Source organism: Saccostrea echinata, unplaced genomic scaffold, assembly GCF_033153115.1.
Source record: "Saccostrea echinata isolate AGI-Se365-2 ecotype Australia unplaced genomic scaffold, CSIRO_AGI_Sech_v1 ptg000054l, whole genome shotgun sequence".
Taxonomy (NCBI): Eukaryota; Metazoa; Mollusca; class Bivalvia; order Ostreida; family Ostreidae; genus Saccostrea; species Saccostrea echinata.
Genome location: NW_026889803.1, coordinates 56,470,029 through 56,493,708, shown reverse-complemented (window position 1 = coordinate 56,493,708; position 23,680 = coordinate 56,470,029). Strand labels below are relative to the sequence as shown.

At 34.7% G+C, this 23,680-nt stretch overlaps 1 protein-coding gene and 1 long non-coding RNA gene across 2 annotated transcripts; one reads left to right on the top strand and one right to left on the bottom strand.

The window, feature by feature from the left end:
• Positions 1 to 1,205: 1,205 nt before the first annotated feature.
• Positions 1,206 to 5,778, top strand: LOC133172618 (uncharacterized). The gene is made up of 2 exons (XR_009718951.1): positions 1,206 to 1,382; positions 5,694 to 5,778. It is a non-coding gene; the product is annotated as an uncharacterized LOC133172618 (long non-coding RNA).
• Positions 1,925 to 20,504, bottom strand: LOC133172617 (ventricular zone-expressed PH domain-containing protein homolog 1-like). Its single transcript, XM_061307551.1, has 15 exons — positions 20,489 to 20,504; positions 15,369 to 15,594; positions 15,093 to 15,237; positions 14,713 to 14,887; positions 14,164 to 14,327; positions 12,940 to 13,149; positions 11,708 to 11,922; positions 9,912 to 10,094; positions 9,426 to 9,531; positions 9,149 to 9,266; positions 8,872 to 9,011; positions 7,493 to 7,627; positions 6,300 to 6,449; positions 4,008 to 4,112; positions 1,925 to 3,157 (listed from the first exon to the last, which is right to left on the bottom strand). Exons 2-15 carry the CDS (start codon positions 15,575 to 15,577, stop codon positions 2,867 to 2,869), a joined length of 2,346 nt encoding a protein of 781 aa, XP_061163535.1. The 5' UTR covers positions 15,578 to 15,594; positions 20,489 to 20,504; the 3' UTR covers positions 1,925 to 2,866.
• Positions 20,505 to 23,680: the final 3,176 nt, after the last annotated feature.

Below are 23,680 nucleotides of genomic sequence, written 5' to 3'. Positions count from 1 at the left end.
ATCTACACTACCCAAGAATGTTTCCACATTAGTTTCAGCTTTTCTGGCCTAGTAGTTCTTGAGAAGAAGATTTTTACTACATATTTCAATGTAAAATTTGGATTCCCTATTGTGGCCCCACCCTACCCCCTGGGGTCATGATTTGAACGATTTAGAATCTACACTACCCCAGGATGCTTTCAAATAAGTTTCAGCTTTTCTGGCCTAGTGGTTCTTAAGAAGAAGATTTTTAAATATTTTTACTATATATTTCAATGTAAAACTTGGATTCCTTATTGTGGCCCCGCCCTACCCCCCGGGGGCATGATTTGAACAAATTAGAATCTACACTACCCCAGGATGCTTCCAAATAAGTTTCAGCCTTTCTGGCCCAGTGGTTCTTGAGAAGAAGATTTTTAAAGATTTAAACTACATATTTCTATATAAACTTGGATTCCCTATTGTGGCCCCGCCCTACCCCCAGGGATCATGATTTGAACAATTTAATATCTACACTACCCCAGGATGCTTCCACATAAGTTTCAGCTTCTCTGGCCTAGTGGTTCTTGAGAAGAAGATTTTTAAATATTTTTACTATATATTTCAATGTAAAACTTGGATTCCTTATTGTGGCCCCACCCTATCCCCGGGGGTCATGATTTGAACAATTTAGAATCTAAACTACCCAAGGATGCTTCCACATAAGTTTCAGCTTCTCTGACCTAGTGGTTCTTGAGAAGAAGATTTTTTAAAGATTTTTACTACATATTTCTATGTAAAACTTGGATTCCTTATTGTGGCCCCGCCCTACCCCCGGGGGTCATGATTTAAACAATTTAGAATCTACACTACCCAAGGATGCTTCCACATAAGTTTCAGCTTCTCTGGCCCAGTGGTTCTTTAGAAGAAGATTTTTAAAGATTTTTACTACATATTTCTATGTAAAACTTGGATTCCTTATTGTGGCCCCGCCCTACCCCCTGGGGTCATGATTTGAACAATTTAGAATCTACACTACCCAAGGATGCTTCCACATAAGTTTCAGCTTCTCTGGCCCAGTGGTTCTTGAGAAGAAGATTTTTACTACATATTTCTATGTAAAACTTGGATTCCTTATTGTGGCCCCGCCCTACCCCCGGGGGTCATGATTTGAACAATTTAGAATCTTCACTACCCAAGGATGCTTCCACATAAGTTTCAGCTTCTCTGGCCCAGTGGTTCTTGAGAAGAAGATTTTTTAATGACCCCACCCAATTTTTGTATTTTCTTGATTATCTCCCCTTTGAACGGGACTTGGCCCTTCATTTTAACAATTTAAACTCCCCCTTAGCCAAGGATGCTTTGTACCAAGTTTGGTTAAAATTGGCCCAGTGGTTCTTGAGAAGAAGTCGAAAATGTGAAAAGTTTACAGACGGACGGACAGACGGACGGACAGACGGACGGACAGACGACGGACAACAGGTGATCAGAAAAGCTCACTTGAGCTTTCAGCTCAGGTGAGCTAAAAAGAAAAATAATATATGTATAAAAAAGCAATTGTTTTCAACATGTAATTGACAAGGGAAAAAACACAATATACTACAAATACTTTCTATTGTATCAAAATGGTACACAGCAAAAGAGAGAGAGTTAATCAAGAGACAGATAAGCTTGGAGTTTAATTTTGACCAGAAATGATGATTTAGGGGGTACAAGTATACTGTATGTATTTATTTTCAAAAGATTTATTATATATAAGTACATTCGTAGTACTTATTACTGCACTTAGTGTTGATCAACACAAAAATATTTTAGCATGGTAAGAACACAGAGAATGTAATTCTTGACTATGTCAGAGTCCACTACCTTTATCTGTGCTCACAATTTAGTATCCTATATACATGTAAGGACAAGTGCAATTTGTATCAAACAAGACCCAGTGCCCCCCCCCCCCCCCTCCCCCTTTCAGACATTACTTGGAGCCCTATGAAATCTCAGTCTCATATACCACAGTGGCTAAATCCAACCTCAAATCATAGACAATGAAGAAACAAGTAAGCCAAAATTTGTAAGTTTCTTGGGGAAATAATAACAATAATATACTTAACAGGAATTGTTTTTGCAGTAGCTAGGTTTCATCATTTGTTGTCATGTCATACAAATAAATACAGGGGTTAACATACAGGTAGAGGTGGAAGTGCATCAACAAAAAAAAATGATATGTACAACTGAGATTCACTGATCAACAACAAAGAAATCAACACCCGTAATTACAGTAACTGCTGGGTGTGTAGTCAAGAGTGCAATGACCGGGTCTCTTGGTGACCTAAGGGTGAAGCTTTGGAATGTAAAACCTAATTAGGACAATGCCCCAGACACAGTAATACTTATCTGTCAGTAGGGAAGTACTCATTACAGTTAGTCATATAAAACCGTGTCAGGTACACAACACATCTAACATCTTTTTGTAAATAAGTCCAGTACATGTATAGTGTATGTATATTTTTCTTTTGTAGATAATAAATATCACAGTAATTCTGAAGGTGAATTATAAAATTACTCAAGATTTGTACATTTGACTGAAGAAAATAAACTGAGAAAAAAAGCTGTGGTTTCACTAACACCATTGCTCTTTGTTGAATCCTTCCATGCATGTAAATATGAATACAAAAGCTTTCTCAATTTCCTTGTAGGGCTAATGACAAAAGTACAAAGCAATAAAAATAATGATATATACAACCTTATATTCAGTTGCTATGTATCACTTACTTTGTAAACTGTACAGTCTTTGGCAAAATTAATCAGATGAATTTTAAGTGAGGTACTATTAAGCACCTCTTGAATGCATATGAATTCTTTGATAAGGGTTTCAACAGAAAACTTAATGCACTGGTTGAAATTTGCTACATCATAGCTTGGTATCCATGACAGACCTAGGCCTCTCAATAACAACATTGTCCTGTCTAGGGGGACCCTGATCAGCCTTCCCTGTCCCTGTCTTAGAGCCATCCCCTTTGTGTGCTTGAGCCACAGCAATGTGTAAACACTGCACCCACTGTTCAATATTCTGGTGACCTTTGGCCTTGAAGGTGTACGACTGGTCTGCTGTAAATATTTCGAATGCCTTGGGAATATCACGGTAGCCTTTCCTTACTGCCTTAACACTCTGGATCTTACTTACAGGAAGGGTCTCATGTCGCTGTAAAAATTGGAAGATACAAGCTGTTAGAATATTAATTAAAGTTGAATGTGGACAAAACCTACGGGTTTTTAAATGTTGAGAAATTCTACAGAAAAATTTAAGATGGTATGTTTTTTATATATTGTTATCATTTATAAGTTTTACCATTTTCAAAAAAATGCTGACTTTATTATTGCACCTGTAAATAGCCCTTACTGCATAGCACCCTAAAAATGACTAGATGTGTCGTAATGCCATGAATGGCCCCGCAGGTATCCAAAATTTCAAATGCTATATTTAGTTTTAAATTTGTTTGCGCAAAAGATATACATAAATCCCTACAGAAGTTAGGGAGCAGAAACAGAAAATTTCTTATTTCTTTATAAGTTCAACAGGGATATCTCTCTCAAAAATCACCAAACCATGACTAAATTTGAACATGACCTGTATTGTCTAGTATAATACCTGCATATGCAATTTCAATTTTATACATACATCCCTACAAAAGTTAGAGAGCAGAAACTGAAAAATTCTTTTTTTTTAAGTTCAAGAGTGATAACTCTGTCAAAATGACCAAATTTGAACTTGATCTACATATTCCTTTGACATATTCGTTTGTAAAATTTGAGTTAAATGTGTGCAACTGTTGTCAATATAATAAATGGAAAGTCAATAATGACGGAACAGGGTAACACTATATGCCCCAGGCCATTTTATGGCTGGGGCATAAAAATGATAATTTTGATAGTTTGTTTCATCCACTTATCTTTATGAAAGGGTTTTAAGACAACAACACAAATGGAAAGCCCTTCTGTAGAACTTGTCAAACTGTTGATGTAATGTCTATTTATAGTGTAAATGGATTTACCTGGTCACTCTTGCTGTATGTAATCTGTGTCCCTGACAGAGTGAAGTACCTGGTCTTCCATCTCTTCAGGAACTTCCATTTTCCCTTCTTCTCTCTCAACTGACCCTAATCAGAAATGAAATAGTACATTAAACAAGAGGCCCATGGGCCACATCGCTCACCTGAGTAACTTTGGCCATGCTGTTCTTTACCAGATTTCCCCCTTTCAATATACCTATTGTGGCCCCGCCCTACCCCTGGGGGTCATGATTTGAACAATTTAGATTCTACACTACCCCAGGATGCTTCCATATATAAGTTTCAGCTTTTCTGGCCCAGTGGTTCTTGAGAAGGAGATTTTTAAAGATTTTTCCTATATATTTCAATGTAAAACTTGGATTCCCTATTGTGGCCCCGCCCTACCCCCGGGGGTCATGATTTGAACAATTTAGAATCCACACTACCCCAGGATGCTTCCATATAAGTTTCAGCTTTTCTGGCCCAGTGGTTCTTGAGAAGAAGATTTTTAAAGATTTTTCTTATATATTTCAATGTAAAACTTGGATTCCCTATTGTGGCCCCGCCCTACCCCCGGGGGTCATGATTTGAACAATTTAGAATCCACACTACCCCAGGATGCTTCCATTTAAGTTTCAGCTTTTCTGGCCCAGTGGTTCTTGAGAAGAAGATTTTTAAAGATTTTTCTTATATATTTCAATGTAAAACTTGGATTCCCTATTGTGGCCCCGCCCTTCCATCGGGGGTCATGATCTGAACAATTTAGAATCCACACTACCCCAGGATGCTTCCATATAAGTTTCAGCTTTTCTGGCCCAGTGGTTCTTGAGAAGAAGACTTTTTAAGATTTTTTTTATATATTTCAATGTAAAACTTGGATTCCCTATTGTGGCCCCGCCTTACCCCCGGGGGTCATGATCTGAACAATTTAGAATCTACACTACCCCAGGATGCTTCCATATAAGTTTCAGCTTTTCTGGCCCAGTGGTTCTTGAGAAGAAGATTTTTAAAGATTTTTCTTATATATTTCAATATAAAACTTGGATTCCCTATTGTGGCCCGCCCTACCCCCGGGGGTCATGATTTGAACAATTTAGAATCTACACTACCCCAGGATGCTTCCATATAAGTTTCAGCTTTTCTGGCCCAGTGGTTCTTGAGAAAAAGATTTTTAAAGATTTTTCCTATATATTTCAATGTAAAACTTGGATTCTCTATTGTGGCCCCGCCCTACCCCCGGGGTCATGATCTGAACAATTTAGAATCTACACTACCCCAGGATGCTTCCATATAAGTTTCAGCTTTTCTGGCCCAGTGGTTCTTGAGAAGAAGATTTTTAAAGATTTTTCCTATATATTTCAATGTAAAACTTGGATTCCCTATTGTGGCCCCGCCCTACCCCCGGGGGTCATGATCTGAACAATTTAGAATCTACACTACCCCAGGATGCTTCCAAATAAGTTTCAGCTTTTCTGGCCCAGTGATTCTTGAGAAGAAGATTTTTTAATGACCCCACCCTATTTTTGTCTTCTCTTGATTATCTCCCCTTGTGAGGGGACTTGGCCCTTCATTTTAACAATTTAAATTCCCCTTCACCCAAGGATGCTTTGTACCAAGTTTGGTCAAAATTGGCCCAGTGGTTCTTGAGAAGAAGTCAAAAATGTGAAAAGTTTACAGACGGACGGACAGACAGACAGACGGACAGACGGACGGACGACGGACAAAATGTGATCAGAAAAGCTCACTTGAGCCTTCGGCTCAGGTGAGCTAAAAACTACATGTACATACAATGTTCATTATTTTTGCTTTTCATCATGCCATAAATCAAACAAATGCGAACAAACTGAATAGTACATACTGGGATAATTTTCAAGCTTATACTTACACTTGTATTATCTCAAACATTTTATATAAAACTTTGATATCACATACTTCACTGATATATAAATGTAAAAGTTAATAAGGCATTTATACGAAAAACAATAATGGAATATAGATATGTGTTATCCACTACGGCTTGTTACCTCTTTTTGTCATTTTTCAACTGACCAATATGACTCATTTACTGACAACTATGACTTGTTAACTGACTTATATAACATTTTATCTGATCTTTATGACTTTTTGATAATATGACTTGTTAACTTATATGAATAACTCTTAAACTGAGCGGTATGACTTTTTTAACTAACCACTTTGACATTTTATCTGACCACTAAGACTTTTTAACTGATCATTATGACTTTAACTGACCACTAAGACTTTTTAACTGACCACTAGGACTTTTTAACTCACTGCTATAACTGGAGAACCATTTTTCATTAAATCCCACATCTTCTCTGGGTGATTACACATGAAACAAGCCCAGTACTTCTTGGCAGCATTAAACTCAAACACGTCAAAAAACCGAGAACAGTGCAGCTCATGGATCAGAATATCTTGATCCTGTAAAAAAACAAAGTGATGTAAACCCCCAACTCAATCAATTTATTATTTAACATAACCATATGTTCATTTAATGTAAGGGTCTGCATCATGAAACCAGATACATATACACAAGGCTGTGCTGACTCTTCCTCTGATTGTTTGTAGTTTGACGTTCTTATGTGACTTAAAACAAATCTTATTTCTCCCTTTATTAGTCCCCTACCGGTGAAACCGGAGGGGACTATAGGTTTCCTCTGAGTCTGTCCGTCCATCTGTCTGTCTGTCTGTCTGTCTGTCTGTCCCTCTGTCTAGCTGTCAGTCTATCCCACTTGGTTTTCCGCACTTTTTTCCTAAACGCTTGCAGATATTGAGCTGATTTTTGGTATGTGAGTGTATCTTGATGAGTTACAGATCAAGCATGCATTTCGTTCCACTTCATTGATTTTTGACGGAATTATGGCCTTTTCAATTTTTACGGGTTTTCCGCAATTTTCTCCTAAACGCTTGTAGATATTGAGCTGATTTTTGGTATGTGGCTTTACCTTGATTAGTTATAGATCAAGTTTGCATTTCGTCCGGCTTCATTAATTTTTGACGGAATTATGGCATTTTCAATTCTTAACGGGAACCAGATTACACTTGCCGGTAAGGGACTAGTATTGCTAATGCAATACTCTCAGAATGCTTGTTCCTTAAGTTACATCCTAGTTTCAAACTGATTGATTGCCAGCAAAGAAAACCTCCAGTGAAAGCTGGTAACACAGATATCACTTTCTGGTTGGGTCAGGCTTTACACAATAGCATAATGGGTAAGACGTCTACTTGTATTGCTTAATACTTGTATTTCTTGCTTACAAGAAATTTTTTTGGTAAAGTTTCAAAAATTATGTTCATTCTTATTCGAAATTGACACATCCAAAAATTCAATTATATTTTATATATATAAAATAAAATTTGTTGCTCTATACAGTCAGGAACCTTTTCAAGATATAAATAAGAGTTGGGAATTATAAAATCCTTTACAAATATTAAGAAAAGGGAATGTTTTATATAAAACTGACCTTTGCAGATGGGAATGAAGAGGTGACAAGAGTTAGGAAACTCCATGTTGATCTGTCTGTTTGTAGGGAGTCCCAGCAAGTCTTAAGGCGACTTATGCTGTAGTCATGCTGACTTAATGCTGATGCTGCTTTGGCCTAAAAGAGACCAGTTATAAATTAATATTTTGCCACATTTAAAAAATGTAATGTTTGACAGAAAGTCAATATATGGTGTACATCACATAATCAGGGTTAGAAACCCCCTAAAACTACAACTCGCAAATAATTGCAAGTACCAATAAAGTGAACTCGCAATTTTATAAGACTACTCGCAATTTTCATATAAAATTAAATTTATATAAATTAAATACATGTAACTTAAGGAAAAAGTAACTTCTGTACAATACACAAAATACAGCTACAGTGTGACTTTTATTTAAATTACTGATTTAAATCAAAAGCATTGTGTTCTGTTAAATTATATAATTTTGCTACAGTTTTAATGCAAAAAAATCAAATCGCAAGTTTTTGCAAGTTACCTAATTTTTAACTCGCAATTTGGGAATTCTAACTCGCGTTTTGCGAGTTGTATGTAGTGAATTTCGAACCCTGATAATGTAGATTCCTTATTATACGCAAGTGCTTAATATCTGGAAATGACTCTTAGACATAAAATTGTGAGACCAAAAATTCACAACTGGATGGTTGATCTTGAGATTTTAAATGGATTTCAACACCATAAAAGTAAAAGCGAGAACCAGTAATTTTATTTCGCGAGGGGGGGTTCTCCCAAAATTTGCATATATGTAGGAATCTACAGTACTGTATAGAGACACTTGTTAAGAAGGGGAATGTTTCCAAAAAATACTACCAATGCTATCGTTCAAAGAAGAAACTGTGTCTTACACTAAACATGAATATCTCAGTTGCGTAGAGAAAAACATGTGGTAGACCCAGGTTTCTGGTAGCTTTGTGTCCAGTGTGAAGTAGGATTTGATATACAAATACATGTATACTGATCTCCATTACGGACTATAAGTGATAAGTGGATCCAGGTTTTTGGTAACTTTGTGTCCAGTGTGAAGTTATACAAATACATGTATTCACTATAAACTTACATGCATAGAGAGGAACATGAGGTGGATCCAGGTTTTTGGTAACTTTGTATCTAGTGTGAAGTTATACAAATACATGTATTCACTATAAGTTTGCCTGCTTAGAGAGAAACATGAGGTGGATCCAGGTTTTTGGTAACTTTGTGTCTAGTGTGAAGTTATACAAATACATGTATTCACTATAAGTTTACCTGCGTAGAGAGAAACATGAGGTGGATCCAGGTTTTTGGTAACTTTGTGTCTAGTGTGAAGTTATACAAATACATGTATTCACTATAAGCTTACCTGCGTAGAGAGAAACATGAGATGGATCCAGGTTTTTGGTAACTTTGTATCCAGTGTGAAGTAGGATTTGTTATATATACACTGATCTCCCTTACCACCACAGAGAAAGCTGAGTCTCAGGAACCGCTTATGACGACCATCTGAAAAATACACAATGTCAATATTATGTTTACAATCTAGTAATCAGTCATGGATAATTATTACCTGCTCAAAAATGGTAGCATTAGTTCTTTATCACTATACTTAAATGAGCAGGATCATAATAAAACCATCTTACTAATGACACTGCAGACTTCTGGAAGTGGAATGCGAGCTGATATGTTCATGATGAAGTTGCGAATTGTACTGAAATGTTTGTCACAGAAATGCTGTACACCATCACGCATAGACTCAACCTACAAACAAAATAGGTAGTAAAAACCTACTGTAGTCTTGATGTGAAAATCTAAACACTGTAGAATAGTCTTCTTCTTTTAAACCGATATTATTAATTTGGCTTCTGCTGAGCAAGATTGCTTTTGATATCAACTAGTAATGGAGAACTTTATACTCACTGAGGGTCCATGCTGACTACTGACAGAGCTCATCATGGACATTCTGTCAGTGTAGACAGAGGCCGGACTGACTGGTCTGTCATAGCGACCTGTAGACACACTGGTCCTGTCAGTTTGGAAAAAATAGTCAATCCATCACTGGTAACAACAGTGACAATAAAAGTCAAAAGAATTTGTAGGTACATATGTTTGTGTACAAACACTATGGGCAGTTTCCAATCTCTGTAAACTAAGCTCATTTGAGCCCTTGGCATAGGAAAACTAAAAGTGGCATTGTAACATTTCTTATTTTTTTCTCTATTTTTAATTGAGTATTACCTGGATGCTTTGCTGAGACTCTGCTCACTAGACATATTTTACCTTTTTGATTTGCCTACCGTTTGTTTACTAGACATATATACCTGGATGATTTGCCGAGACTCTGCTCACTAGACATATTTTACTTTTTTGATTTGCCTACCGTTTGTTTACTATAGACATATATACCTGGATGATTTGCCGAGACTCTGTTCACTAGACATATTACTGGAGGGTATATTCATGCGCCGGACTGTGATACCATTAGGATTGGCTGAGTTTGGGGGGTTCCCTACTGTAATAACTGTCACTGCTCCCTCTGTTTGACTGGATACTGACTTCATCTCTTTGTCCTTCTCTAGAGCACTTGACCTGTAATATGGTAAACTCTAGTAACATGGCACCTAACAACAGTGTCAACTCTTCATGTAACAATTCTAATGATTTCTACCCAAGGACATTTTTGTTGTACCTGTCAGAAGAGATAAGAGGCCCATGGGAAACAGTGCTCACCTGAGTCACACTGTCTCTGAAATAAATATACATCAGAGGTACCTTCTTGTGACTTCAAACTAAGTTTTAGGACATTTAGTTTCATGATTGTAAAGATGTATTCAGTCTTTTTCTATGGGAAGTCTTTATACTCAATTCAAAATGTTGAACCTCAAACTTTCTTAAGGGAGTAAGAAGGGGACAGTAAAATAATTATAACTGATTCTACACTACATGAGAATGACTGCATATCAATATAAACATCTTAGCAATGCTGTTTTGCCTTAGATAATTTTATAAGAAATTTTCCTAATAATTTGTATGTACTATGCAAAACTTTTACATTATGGCCTTTGTTCATTACCATTTTCCAAACTACAACATCATGCAATAAAGTTTCATGAATGTGGACCCACTTTACCTTGAGATTCTAATTGCAGAGAGAAGCTACATGTACATGTAAATAGAACATTGAAAATCAAAAAAAATAATTAAGTTTTGTCTGTTAAGAATCTAGGCTCGTGATAATAATTCCACTTGATTTTTGTTTATTCTTAATAATCTCCCCTTAAAAGATGGATCCAGCTCTTCATACAAAACTTGAAACCACTTTACCTGCGAACGCTTAATTTGTTTAAAAGTGGCAAATTTGTAAAAGTTCTGGAAGATAAATCAAAAATGTTAAAAGTTAAACTGCAGACAATCAGAAGAGCTCACTAGAGTCTTTGGCTTAGATTAGCCAAAAAAAATTAAACTGGGTATAAGGATTTTGTTCATAATCATGTCAAACACTGAAAGCAATACCAACTTAATGTTTCTGATATCTTGACATTCTCTTCTGAAAAAGAATGAAAATTCTACAAAAATAATCAGTCATTTTCTGACAACATGCATTTATCTAAATAACCTAGTTTTAGAGCCAAAAATCACAAGAAAGGAGACAAAGGAAATAACCTCAACCATAAAACTTGATGGAAAAAGTTTCACCTATCAAATAATACTTAAAAAAGAATAACAACATTTTGTATCCAAAATTTTATTGAAACATTTTTCACTTAGGGAAAGGGCTGAAATAGGCTATGCCTGCTGCCTGATTCCATTTACTTTTGTGAATAAAATATTGTTTAAATTAAAAAAAAAAATCATAATGTATGTATCAAAGAAAGACTTAAATATTGTTCAACTGAAATATTTAGTGTTTAGCATCTACCTAAGTTAACTTAATCTTACTTCCTAAGACATGGCTTGTTGATTCAATCCTGTCTATTAAATCTACAGTACACTGAATATTTTCTGTAAATTTTTTATACTATTTATACATGTACTAATTTCATTGTCATTATGCAAAACAAATTCTTTTCTGAAGTTACTTTCCTTATCCCATATGGCATACAATTTCTATCCTCTTTTCCAAAAGACTTAAATCCTGACAAGAGCAGTAAATTGAAAATGGCCCATTGGATTCAGTACACATAAGTTATATAGAGTCTTGCCTCTTTTTATTATCATCCTTCAACTGTTGTACAAGAATGCGTACAGCACTGGAGCCATTCTGGGACAGTTTACTGATTTTGTCCATGTTGTCAGCCAGGAGGTCTGGGTGATTAATACTCAGGGCCTTAATTTCCTGTAGAATGACCGTCAATACTGCCTGGTCAGTCTGATTTAGATTGGACACAAAGTAATTCATGCTCAGCTGGGCCTGTTCCTGTCAAAAAGAATTAAGAAGCTGTTACAATTATGCAAACTTGTGAGTGCACCTGCAAAGGAAGTTGTCTTTTCATTTATTATCTTTAATTCTTTAAGTTTAGATTGGTTATGTTAATTTCCAAGTTGTTTGTAAATTATTTACATGTAGCAGGATTTCAATTTGGCTTAATTTTGATTCAAATGAATTATTTATCAAAGAAAATAGGCAGAGAGCATGATATGATTAGATGAATTTCTCTTAGTCAGGGTTGTACAATGATTAAAAGCTTTTTTACTGAAGATAACAAGAAATACAAGTATCTTTTTTGCAAGGCTGGCTTAAATTTGCATTTTAACATTCTAGCTGCAATTTTTTTTTTTACCTATGATCGATCATCAATTTTACAAATATTAACAAATTCTGGTTATTATATATACATGTACTCATTAACGTAAAGAAAATGTATGTGAGAAATTTTCGTGAGCAGATGGACTTGCATATGCAAAAATAAAGTTCTTGTGAATTAAAAGTGATATTCAGTATTAACAATTAAAGGAATACAAGTTTTAATAAAAATGCAATTTTGGAGTGTATCATCATGACTTGAAATAGATAACACATGAGAGCTGACTCATTATATGTATGCATATACACAGAGAAGATCTAGTGTGTCTTTCTTCTCTGGTGTGTGACCAAACAAAACAATGCAAAAATATCACACACACTCTTGTAAATGCAAAGTGATGCTAAATTTGTCATACTTCTTTATCCAAATATATTTTGCACCAGTTCTCTTAACCAACTGCTCAATCTACTCATATTATATGCACATTTGTGATACTGTATGTCTTTGTTAAAACATTTCATTTTAAATTAATCTTTTAGAGTGCATATATTTTCAAAAATGAATGCATATTGAACTGCTTTATTATACCCTAAAAGTACAGGCTTATTTGTAGCTACTGTATCTTAAATAACTTGGAACAATCTAAGCTGCTAAGGGATGACATGACAAAACAGAATGTTGTTCTTTACCTCGTTAATTGTTCCAACAGCCCCCAATATCTGGACGACATGGATCAGGTGAATAGGCTGCTTCTCTGCCGAGGATTTTAGCACCGATACATAACTGACAAAGGGGTTTGGATTAGCTATTGCCATGTCAACAAACATCACCAAAATAAGAGGTGCTAAGACGGATGTGGACAGGTACTCAGACAGCTTAGGAATGTGTGGTTCTAATGTCTAAGGAAAAAATATATAAAAGATTTAAAATTCTCTCCTTGCAGAAAGCCATAAGGAATGTTTAAATGAATTGTGCATTACCTTGAAATGTGAAAGATTTTTCAGTGATAGTTCAGTATTTTGAATATTTATAATCATGAATTTATTATCTCAACTACAAATATGTGACCTACAGAATGTTTTTAACATGAAATTGTGTCAAATCTCTGAGAAGAGAATTTTGTAAAATCTACAGAAGTTGATCCCTACAGATTTGCATGAATTTAGAGTAGTTTTGCATAAAAAACTGTTCTCATGTTATGTTAAACGTTCTCGATATTCATTTTGACTTATTCTACTTATTTCTGTCATAGTCTCTGACAAATACCTCTTATATTGAATTTCATCTATTATCTCAATACCTCTGAGTGTTTACTTGTGTCAGATAAATATTTTTAACATAAGATACCTGTAACCTACATGAGTTAACCTATTATATGTATAGATGTTGTTGAGTTTCACCTATCAATTAATTTTTTTCATGAATTTTTACCTGTGGTGTATATTGTTTACCTGTGGTGTATGTTGTTTACCTTAATCAACTGTTACCATTAGTGTTTACCTGTGGTGTATATTGTTTACCTGTGGTGTATGTTGTTTACCTTAATCAACTGTTACCATTAGTGTTTACCTGTGGTGTATATTGTTTACTTTTATCAACTGTTATCATTAGTGTTTACCTGTGGTGTATGTTGTTTACTTTTATCAACTGTTACACATTAGTGTTTACCTGTGGTGTATATTGTTTACTTTTATCAACTTTTACCATTAGTGTTTACCTGTGGTGTATAATGTTTACCTTAATCAACTGTTACCATTGGTGTTTACCTGTGGTGTATGTTGTTTACTTTTATCAACTTTTACCATTAGTGTTTACCTGTGGTGTATGGTGTTTACTTTTAACGACTGTTACCATTAGTGTTTACCTGTGGTGTATGTTGTTTACTTTTATCAACTTTTACCATTAGTGGTTACCTGTGGTTTATTTTTGGCCACCATGGAGAACACCTGACAAAGACTACTTCTCTCTGATACATCACACTGATCTAGTATGTCTATCAGTCTTTCTGTACAATCAATGATTGGGTCACTATTCTGTGTATAGATCTGAGGAAGAACTGTGCTAAGAATGTAGTTTCCTTAAAAATAAATAAACATCACATGAAATCAAAATGAAATAAATACTTTCAAGTCCTGAAATGTGACATCATTTTCATTGAATTCAGCATTCAATAACCATCAGAGCAATTATAACCTCACATTTTGTAACACCAAATATTATTTAATACATGTATCTATAAATAATCATTTTCTACTCACAGAAAAAAAAATTATAGAAGCAATGTGAGAAACAGATTTATTAAACCAAAGGATAGATGTGAAATTCAAAAAAAAAAAATTACTCAGTATTTAACATCAAGCAATCTTAGATGAACATATTCAATATAACATATATAATCTTCATCATTTCCTGATATCCTCCTTTTGTTCATATGCATATATACTGATTTACATTGTACAAACCTCTAAACATGCTGTTAAGGATGATTTCCATGTGTCTGGCCAAAAGATCAGCATTGTCTAGTGCTGCCAGGGACAGATAACTGGACACGTTACGACTCAGCTCTTTATTATCACTGCTGAGGAAATTGACCACCACTGGAATTGCCATTGTCATTACCTTACACTTGCCATAGTGCTGAAACCAAATACAAGGAACACAAGTTTATCTACAGACATGCATTTGGTATAAATCTTATTCTGGATGCCAACACTTGCAAATATGTATTTTAATACCTACATTAACAAAGATGAGGTTATAATAAATTTTTTCACTCAATTTTTTTTATACCTGTTCCCTTCACTTTAACTTTGCTATTTTTTTTTATCTAACTCTTCCTTACCATAAACAGACAGCTCATGATATCTGAGGCCACCTTGGCGTGGGGAGGATCTTTGTCTTGGCTGACAGGGTTGAGATTGTGTTGCTGACACAGTTGTAGGAGATGCACTAGTCCTGACGAGTATTCTTCAATTGTGTCCATCTCCCTGTTGACAAAAAAAAGGCATGGATCTACATATTAACATCTGTATTCAGTGGATATTTTCAAACAGAGAATGAGAACTTTGCCTTATTAAGGGACAAGAGTAAATTATCAAAACTAATCTACATGGAGTACCTGATGGCTGTCGTGACACGCGTGATACAGATTTCCACCACACTCTGGTCGTTATCGTTAGATACATAGTCCTCAGTATCGATTATGTCCCCTATTTTATTCAGAGCAGTGCTAATGTCACCATCAATTTCATGATCCTCCAGTGAGAACAGGTCTCCAGCCTTTGATAGATCCTTCTCATTTAGAACTTTGGCCAACAACTCGTGCATTTTAACATAAGATCTATCTGCAAAAAACAAGACATCTGACTGTACCAGTTGCTGTAAAAATTCTGCCAGCAAATCATTGAGTACATTTATTTCATTGTCACAGAGGCAACAATAAAAATATTCACTATTATTTTTATATTGCTGAAATAGAGGTGAGATTTCATTTTAAAATTTGCAATGAATTCAACAAAGGGAATTGAATAACGAGTATATTCTGAAGAAAGTTCTGTTTTTCAAGGTTCATCGATACTCTGATAAAAGAGATAACTCTTAATGACATCAATGTCTATTATTCCTTTATAATCTTGTCAAGTTGAAGTGTCTTTTTTTGTCCAAGCTACTATTATTTACTAGTAGTAAACTTACTATCATTAGTTATTTAATCATTTGTCAACCAATCAAATACACTTTAAAATCATTCTGTATGATGTAAACACTAATAATCCAAAAGAGCAATTAAAGAAAATCCAACATTTGTGGATTTACATTATAAAATGAATTCTTCTAATATCTGTAACAATTATAATACAAGGTTGAGATACTGAATGTTTTTAACATAATTATACAGAATAAATAGGAAATGGATAAAGATTTTTCTGTTTTACTAGTAATACTGGTACTCAACAACCCAACTACTGAAACCAAAACTTAATACTGCATTTTTTTTCTGTAAATGGCATAATCTGTAAATAATAAACATAATTGAAAAATCAACAAATAAGTAACTTTACATAATAAATGGCAGACTTTAGTAATTTTTAAAAATTAATTTCTCTCCCATTTAATCTGTTCTGCAGTATTTATATACCAGGAACCTGTCTAATGGTTTGGGCCGTGGATATCAGCCTGGGTAACTCAGCTGGTAGAGCACCTGACTAGTGATGCAAGGGTCCTGGGTTTTGATTCCCGGTCCAACAATAATTTTCTCCTTACCCAGGCCAATATCCATGGCCCAAACCATTACACCTGAAAACAATGTGCTTCGTGCATATGGAAAAAGGAACATTGATGTTAAGATGTACAACGTTCAACTTATTCAATTTGCAAATTGATTAACATGATAAAGCTGGTTATTTTTAGTGTAACTCTTTTTGAATTCTTCAAAATTGTATCAGAGCAGATACACTCCTTTTTGCTACATTGTAACTATATGGGACGTATTCTAACTGAGGGTTTGTCTCAATACACAGATTATTCTAAATAAGGTATTATTCAGAGTCTAGACCTTCCAAATGTCATGTGCAATTTGAAGAGGTGGATCTAATGAAAAAGGTGAAGACAACAAACAGTGAGCAATCTGAAAAAAACCTACAAAACATACAAATCTGTGAACAGGGCATAAAAGCATGTACCCTTGGAAATTTTAAAAGTGGGATCTGGTGCCTGGGAGGGGTATGCATCCCCTGTCAACCAGTCACATCAGCTATGAGCCCTATGTATTGATCAGGTAGACAGAACATTCCAAAGTCAAATTTAGTATGAAAACAAAGCCCTAACAATTGGTATGAAATATGTCGGTCAAAATATGACCCAATGATAGGTTATATAATTTGCCAACAAGTTCATTATAACATCCACAGAATTTACAAAATGCTGACTTTAAACAAGGTTGTTGAAATTCCTGTAACATCAACTTAACTGTCAGTACCCTGCCTCAGTTTAAAATTTAAAAATACTCTGAACATGCTCTTTAGTATCAAGTTGGAAGACATAAACACTATGTCCAGGCTCCGGGGCCATAAAACTTAGATGAGCTCACTTCTGATATCAGTCTCACTTTTATTAAAGGAATATATAGTGGAAAAGTGAGACTGAAATCAAGTGAGCCCATCTAAGTTTTATGACCCCGGAGCCAGGCAATAGTGGAATATTACTATATAAATAAGGAAAGTTGACAATGGAAAAGCTAAAATCATCTTGATTATCATACCGTTTAGTTGTCAGTTGGTCCATATCATCTATAGTCAGTAAAACATTCAAATATAAAACAGATATGGCAGACTCTGTGGTGCCTTTTATTTTGAGTTCACTAGGATATTATATCAAGTCAAAATATGAATGGAAGTAACTATTGCAGGGCTCTCGATTCTCTATAATTTGGGCCGTTCAAAGGCCCCATTCCTAATTCAAAAAAAGAAACCTTTTTTCACAATTGAATATGTTAATTTTCCCAATTTGTCACTTCCCCAAATATTAAAGAACATTTAGTAAAATATGTAGTTACTAAACTTGTAATTCATATTTCTCTATATTACAAAATAAAAAATTAGTTGATAACAACCACCAGAAACTCAATATTTAATGAATTCAATGGATAATGTCTAGTAATGATTTTCACAAAATTCCCCAAAAGGTCACTAATTTTCCCAATTTTTACAGCTCTGGCCCCAGTCCCAAAAAGTGGTGCGAGAGCCCTGTATTGTTAATTGACAAAACATTGTTAATATATACAGCTGTATATGCGAATGTCAAATTGAAGGTCACAGTAAGTATTTTCTTCTTCTTTTGTGGAAGTTTTTAACTTTTTGAATAAATAATATGACTAATCATGGCTTTGTTGTTCTTGAGAAAAAGATTTTTTTCCTATATATTCCTAAGTAAAACTTTTATCCCCCATTGTGGCCCCACCCTTCCCCCGGGGGTCATGATTTGAACAAATATAAATCTAAACTATGTGATGAAGGCCCAATGGTTCTTAAGATTTTTAAAAGACGACACCAAATTTTCACCAATTCTTAATTATCCCCCCCTTGAAAGAGGGCATGGCCCTTCATTTGAACAAATTTGAATCCCCTACACCCCAGGATGCTTTGTGGCAAGTTCGGTCGAAATTGGCCTGTAGTTCTTGAGAAGAAGTTGAAAATATGAAACGTTTACAGAAGGACAGACAGCTGGACAAACAGTCAGACGGATGCCAGACAAAATGTGATCAGAAAAGCTCACCTGAGCTTTTAGCTCAGGTCAAACTTCAATGTCAAGGTCATTGTGTTAAAAATCTTGACACAGGTAATACCATACATGTGATAAGTCAAAGACCACAAAACTGTACAGGAGCCATAAAAAAAACTGGAATTTGGGTGGAAAAAACTGTACACTGCCTATCAAAAAACGGTTACAAAAAATGGTATAAGATATCGCTTAAATTCTTCTGAAATTCCATCGTAATCATTGTAATAAACATCGTATATTTTATACCTACGAAGATCTGGGTCAGATTCACGTATATTAAGTCATGTATATCAACTTTAGAAGTTGGCTTAATTTTTTTCAATCAAGTTATGTATACGAAACATTAACAGTAATTAAGTACCCCTTAAAAAATAAAGCTACCTAAAGGGGTATTTGATATGGATTTATAACAAGATAATTATCCCAATTGGCAGTTCACACCTTCGCACGCGATGGTTTGTGTACACTACACAATTATCAGAAGGTCAAGTGTCAAACACAGGTGACGTTTTCCAGTGTCTCGCAAGCGAGAATGAGAGGGAAATGGCGGCATTTAGCGAGAAATTCAAAATACTGTACAAATTTTCATATTCTGTGAATTTTGGTGTCCCGCCGGTACACGATGAATGGGCTCAAAAAACTGTACATTTTGCGTACAGCCTGTACATATCACATGTATGGGTAATACATATGTCAAATATGAAATCCCCATCTTCTCTCCTTCAAAAGTTAGCAGCAATGATAATTATTTTGAAAATTAGGTCAAACTTCAAGGTCATGGAGTCAAATTTCATTGCATATTCAGAAACTTCTTGTCACTGTTAATGCACTTGTCCAAGATGAAAACCCTAACTTCTCTCATTCAAAAATTATCACCAATGTTAAATTTTTTGAAATTTAGCTCAAACTTAAAGGTCAAGGTCATGAGGTAAAAAATCATAGCATGTAAGGAAATGTGTTGTCATAAGTAATGCACATGTCAAATTTGAACACTCTATCTTCTCATTCAAAAGTTATGACCAATATCAAAATTTTTGAAAAGTAGGTCAAACTTCAAGGTCATTAGGTCAAAAATCATAGTATATTTGGAAAAGTCTTGTCTCAGGTAATGTACATGTGAAATGTGAAAGCCCTATCTTTTCTCATTCAAAATTTATGTCCAAGGTTAAAGTTTTTGTGACAGACAGACATACTGACAGGCAAATGAGATTTAATGTCCCCTCGCATTTGTGGAAAATAATAATAATAAAATAATAATTAGTGCCCATCCGAATTCCAAGAATTTGTTGGAGGACCTGGTCTACCTACAAGACTACAAAGACATTATCAATGAGCAACTCCAGCATCCTTTTAATATATTCTTCAGAGTACTCATTTGTAGAATCAGAGTGATTTTTTAACAAATAATTTTGTTGATGACCAATCACAAGACATGGAAATTTCAGAGTTCCATTTTTATTGAAAAAACAGTTGTCTAAAATATCAAAAAAGCCTAGCTTTAAATTTGATTGTATAAAGTGTAGAAAAGTCATACATTTTGATGTTACAAACTTTTGAAAAAGAAAAATTCTCTAGAAGTTAAAGTGTATAGGTAGACTAGCCAGTAATACACAGCTGCGCTCGCCCCAACTGTTGCACCGTCAACATACAGTATTAAGGTGAAAAGTGGTCATAAATATAACTGATAAAAATTTCACAGTTATTTGGATTTTGGTTTATAAATATGCATACCTAATGTTCTGTTAAAAGTACTTTTTTACATATCAATAGGTATACATATTTATAAACCAAGACCCAAGTACCTGTGAAAAATTCAGTTACCAGTGGTAAATGAAAGGAATAAAAAACTCGAAAGTAAAATGGTTTGTGCAAACGAGCATTCATTCCCTTTGATAGAATATAATAAAAGGATTAAATAAATTAAAAATGTATACAAAGCTTTGTCTACATGACCATGATTACCTCGATAGTTTGATTTTATTTTTCAGCAAACTTTTCATCTCTCGCACATCCGGTTTCGTTTTCTACAACAATAGACATTAAGTCGTACGAAGATGCTTCGATTTCGACAAATCGTTATATCGAATTCATATATTTTTTTCTACAGGCCCTGATTGTTGAATTTGATTAAACAAATTTAAGAATTCTGCAGTCTTTTCGTATTTTGCCTTTGCATTACACATTTTAATATAAATTTTTGGTTATATTGACATTGTCAATGTCAAATAGTATTGGCAAGGGAAATTTGGAGGAGAAAGGAAACGTTTATCAACAAGAGCTTTGAAGTCATAGTCCAAACAGTAAAGCACGCAAATATGCAGACATAATTCTGGTAAAGAAACTAGAGGTACTCACAAAATGATAACCCATGCTGCAATTTTTTAAAATGCCCAGTTGCTATTTTGTAAATTCACTTGAACTTGCCAAAATAAGCTTGGTTTAAAAAATTGACACATCCTCTGGTCATAAGTAATCATATATAATATATGTATTGATATCCACTGTGCCTCCATTAGAAAATTATGGTGACGTAATTGACTCTTTTCCTGCCAGTGATCTTGAACTTGCCTATTCTCTTTAGAGAAGTGGATGTAGGCGAAAGCCTGTCCACTTCTCTAAAGAGAATAGAACTTGCCATGATAACCTTGTGTCAAGATTATGACATACTGGTACCTTTAGCTCACAAATAATCTTTGTTTGAAGTTTAAACTTCAACAATTTGAAATTTTATACTTTTCTGCCAGTGACCTTGAACCTACTGGAATGATCTTGGATCAAGGTCATGACATACCTTCAAAACATACGTAATATTTGCGTGAAGTACAGAATTCCAATTTTTATATCCATTAGAAATTTATAGACCAGACACACATTTAATACTTTTTCTTCCAGTGACCTTGAAGATTCCAAAATGCCCTTGTGTTAGATCATGACACAACCTAACATCATAATCTTTTCTTTAGGTATCAACTTCAAATGAGCCCCTACTGGAGATATAGACAGAACACAAATGAAACTATTTTCCCCAGTGATCTTGAGCTTACTGGAATGACCTTTGGTCATAGTCAGTACACATCCTCAGATCATATGTAATACTTCTCCATTACAATTTAAGGTCAGGACAGGACTTGGGTCAAGATCATGACATACCTTCAAGACATAAGCCATCTTTATATGAAGTATGACCTTCCAATGTTTCCCCATAAAGAAGTTGTAAACCAAACAAAAATTCTACATAATTTTTCTGTCAGCGACCTTTAACTTGCTGAAATGACCTTACATCAAGGTCATGACACATCCTGATGTCATAAACAATCTTGGTACTAAGTATCAACTACCAATTAGCCTCATTTGGAGAGTTATAGACAGGACACAACTAAAACAACTTTTTTGGCCAGTGACCTTGAACTAGTTAGAATAATCTAACTGTGTCTCGGGACAATATCATTTTAACGATAGAATGTTCTATCTAACCTTGAACTTGCTAGAAGACCTGAGGTCTTGGTCAATGCACACCCTTAGATCATGTGTAATATTTCTGTTCTCCATTACAAGAAATGAGCAAGACAGGATTTATACATTTTTCTATAAATGACCTTGAACTTTATTAAATAACCTTGAGTCAAGGTCATGTCAGACCTTCAGATCACAGACAATCATTGTATAAACTTCAAATGTTTTCCTACAAAGAAGTTGTAGACAGGACAAAAAAGTTTAAACTTTTTCTTGGCAGCGACTTCTAACTTGACAGAAAGACCTTGGGTCAATGTCATGACACACCTTCATGTCATAAACAATATTTGAACTAAGAATGAATTTCCAATTCTTCTCCATTACAAGGTTATAGACTGGACAAGATCACTTGGACAGACAAGGCAGTTCCTTCAGAATTTTCATACCAAGTGTGTGAGTGGGGGTATAAAAGTTAAACCTACTTCATTCCTGTCACATTATAAGAATGTAAAGCTGGTCTTCAAGACTCAGATTCATTTTTACACACTCAAAAAATGTTGTTGTTTTTTTTTTTTCCAAGCAATAAAAGTTGTTAAATTACTATCTTACTTTTTTTTTTTTTTGCCCTCTCCTGACTTAGGATAAAAAAAAAATGAGTAGGTAGGAATGGAAAAAAAAGATTTTGGAAATTTTCAAAATGAACAATTTTCAGACATTGAATATATTAATCCTTGACAGGTCGACAAATCGCCCAATGAATTTAAAAAAAAAATAGTGCTAATTGTAACGGGAACCGTTACAGATGTTCCCCAAACGGCTCCCCAATCCCTTATGATGCCCCATTCCCTACAAGCTTCAATGAATTAGACAATAATTTTGTAATATAAATGGACACTTCATTTTTAAGGGTATTTCATTGGAAAACTACTCCGTTATAGCCATATGGGTATTAGCCAATCAAATTTCAGCGTATGCGCTTGCACATGTTTTCTACATTTTTTACATTAATTTTCTTATAGTGTCTCACAATACATACATTTGTGTTAAATATTGAAGAATTTCATTGAAAAATAAGAGAGATGTAACCCTTTAAGTATAAGCCAATCAGAATTCAGCATACGTGCATGCATGGCCTTGCATTCAATTTTGATGGTATCATAATGTAAGAGCCCTATGAGCATATCCATGTTGTAAATTTCATCGTGTCTTGTTGAAGTGAGTTATAGACATTTAAAGTCTCAGCCAATCAGATTGCAGCACACTTTCCTGCACGTGGTTTCAAGAGATTTCCTATATAACATGTTGTAGCACCTTATAATATATACTTATATTTTCAATTTCAAAGTATTTCGTCAAAAAACAAAGAAATTATTGAGATTTTTGTATCAGCCAATCAGAGGAGAGCGCACGTGCATGCGCGTGAGTTCACGCTAATTTGACCATGTCAACTTGTTTAGACAACTAATATATCTTTATATTTTGAGTTTCAAAGCAATTCATCAAGAAATATAAAAGTTACGGCTTTATCAAGTATATCAGTCATTTCACTCATTGCACGCGCGCGCACGTGCATGCATGTGCGCGCAAAATGACCTTCGTTCCGAACACCTACACAACATGCCTATTAACCCTAAAAAGGTTTCATGTCAATCGGATGAGTGGTTCTATGAGAACACTCCCGGACAAAAAAGTACCGGAGAA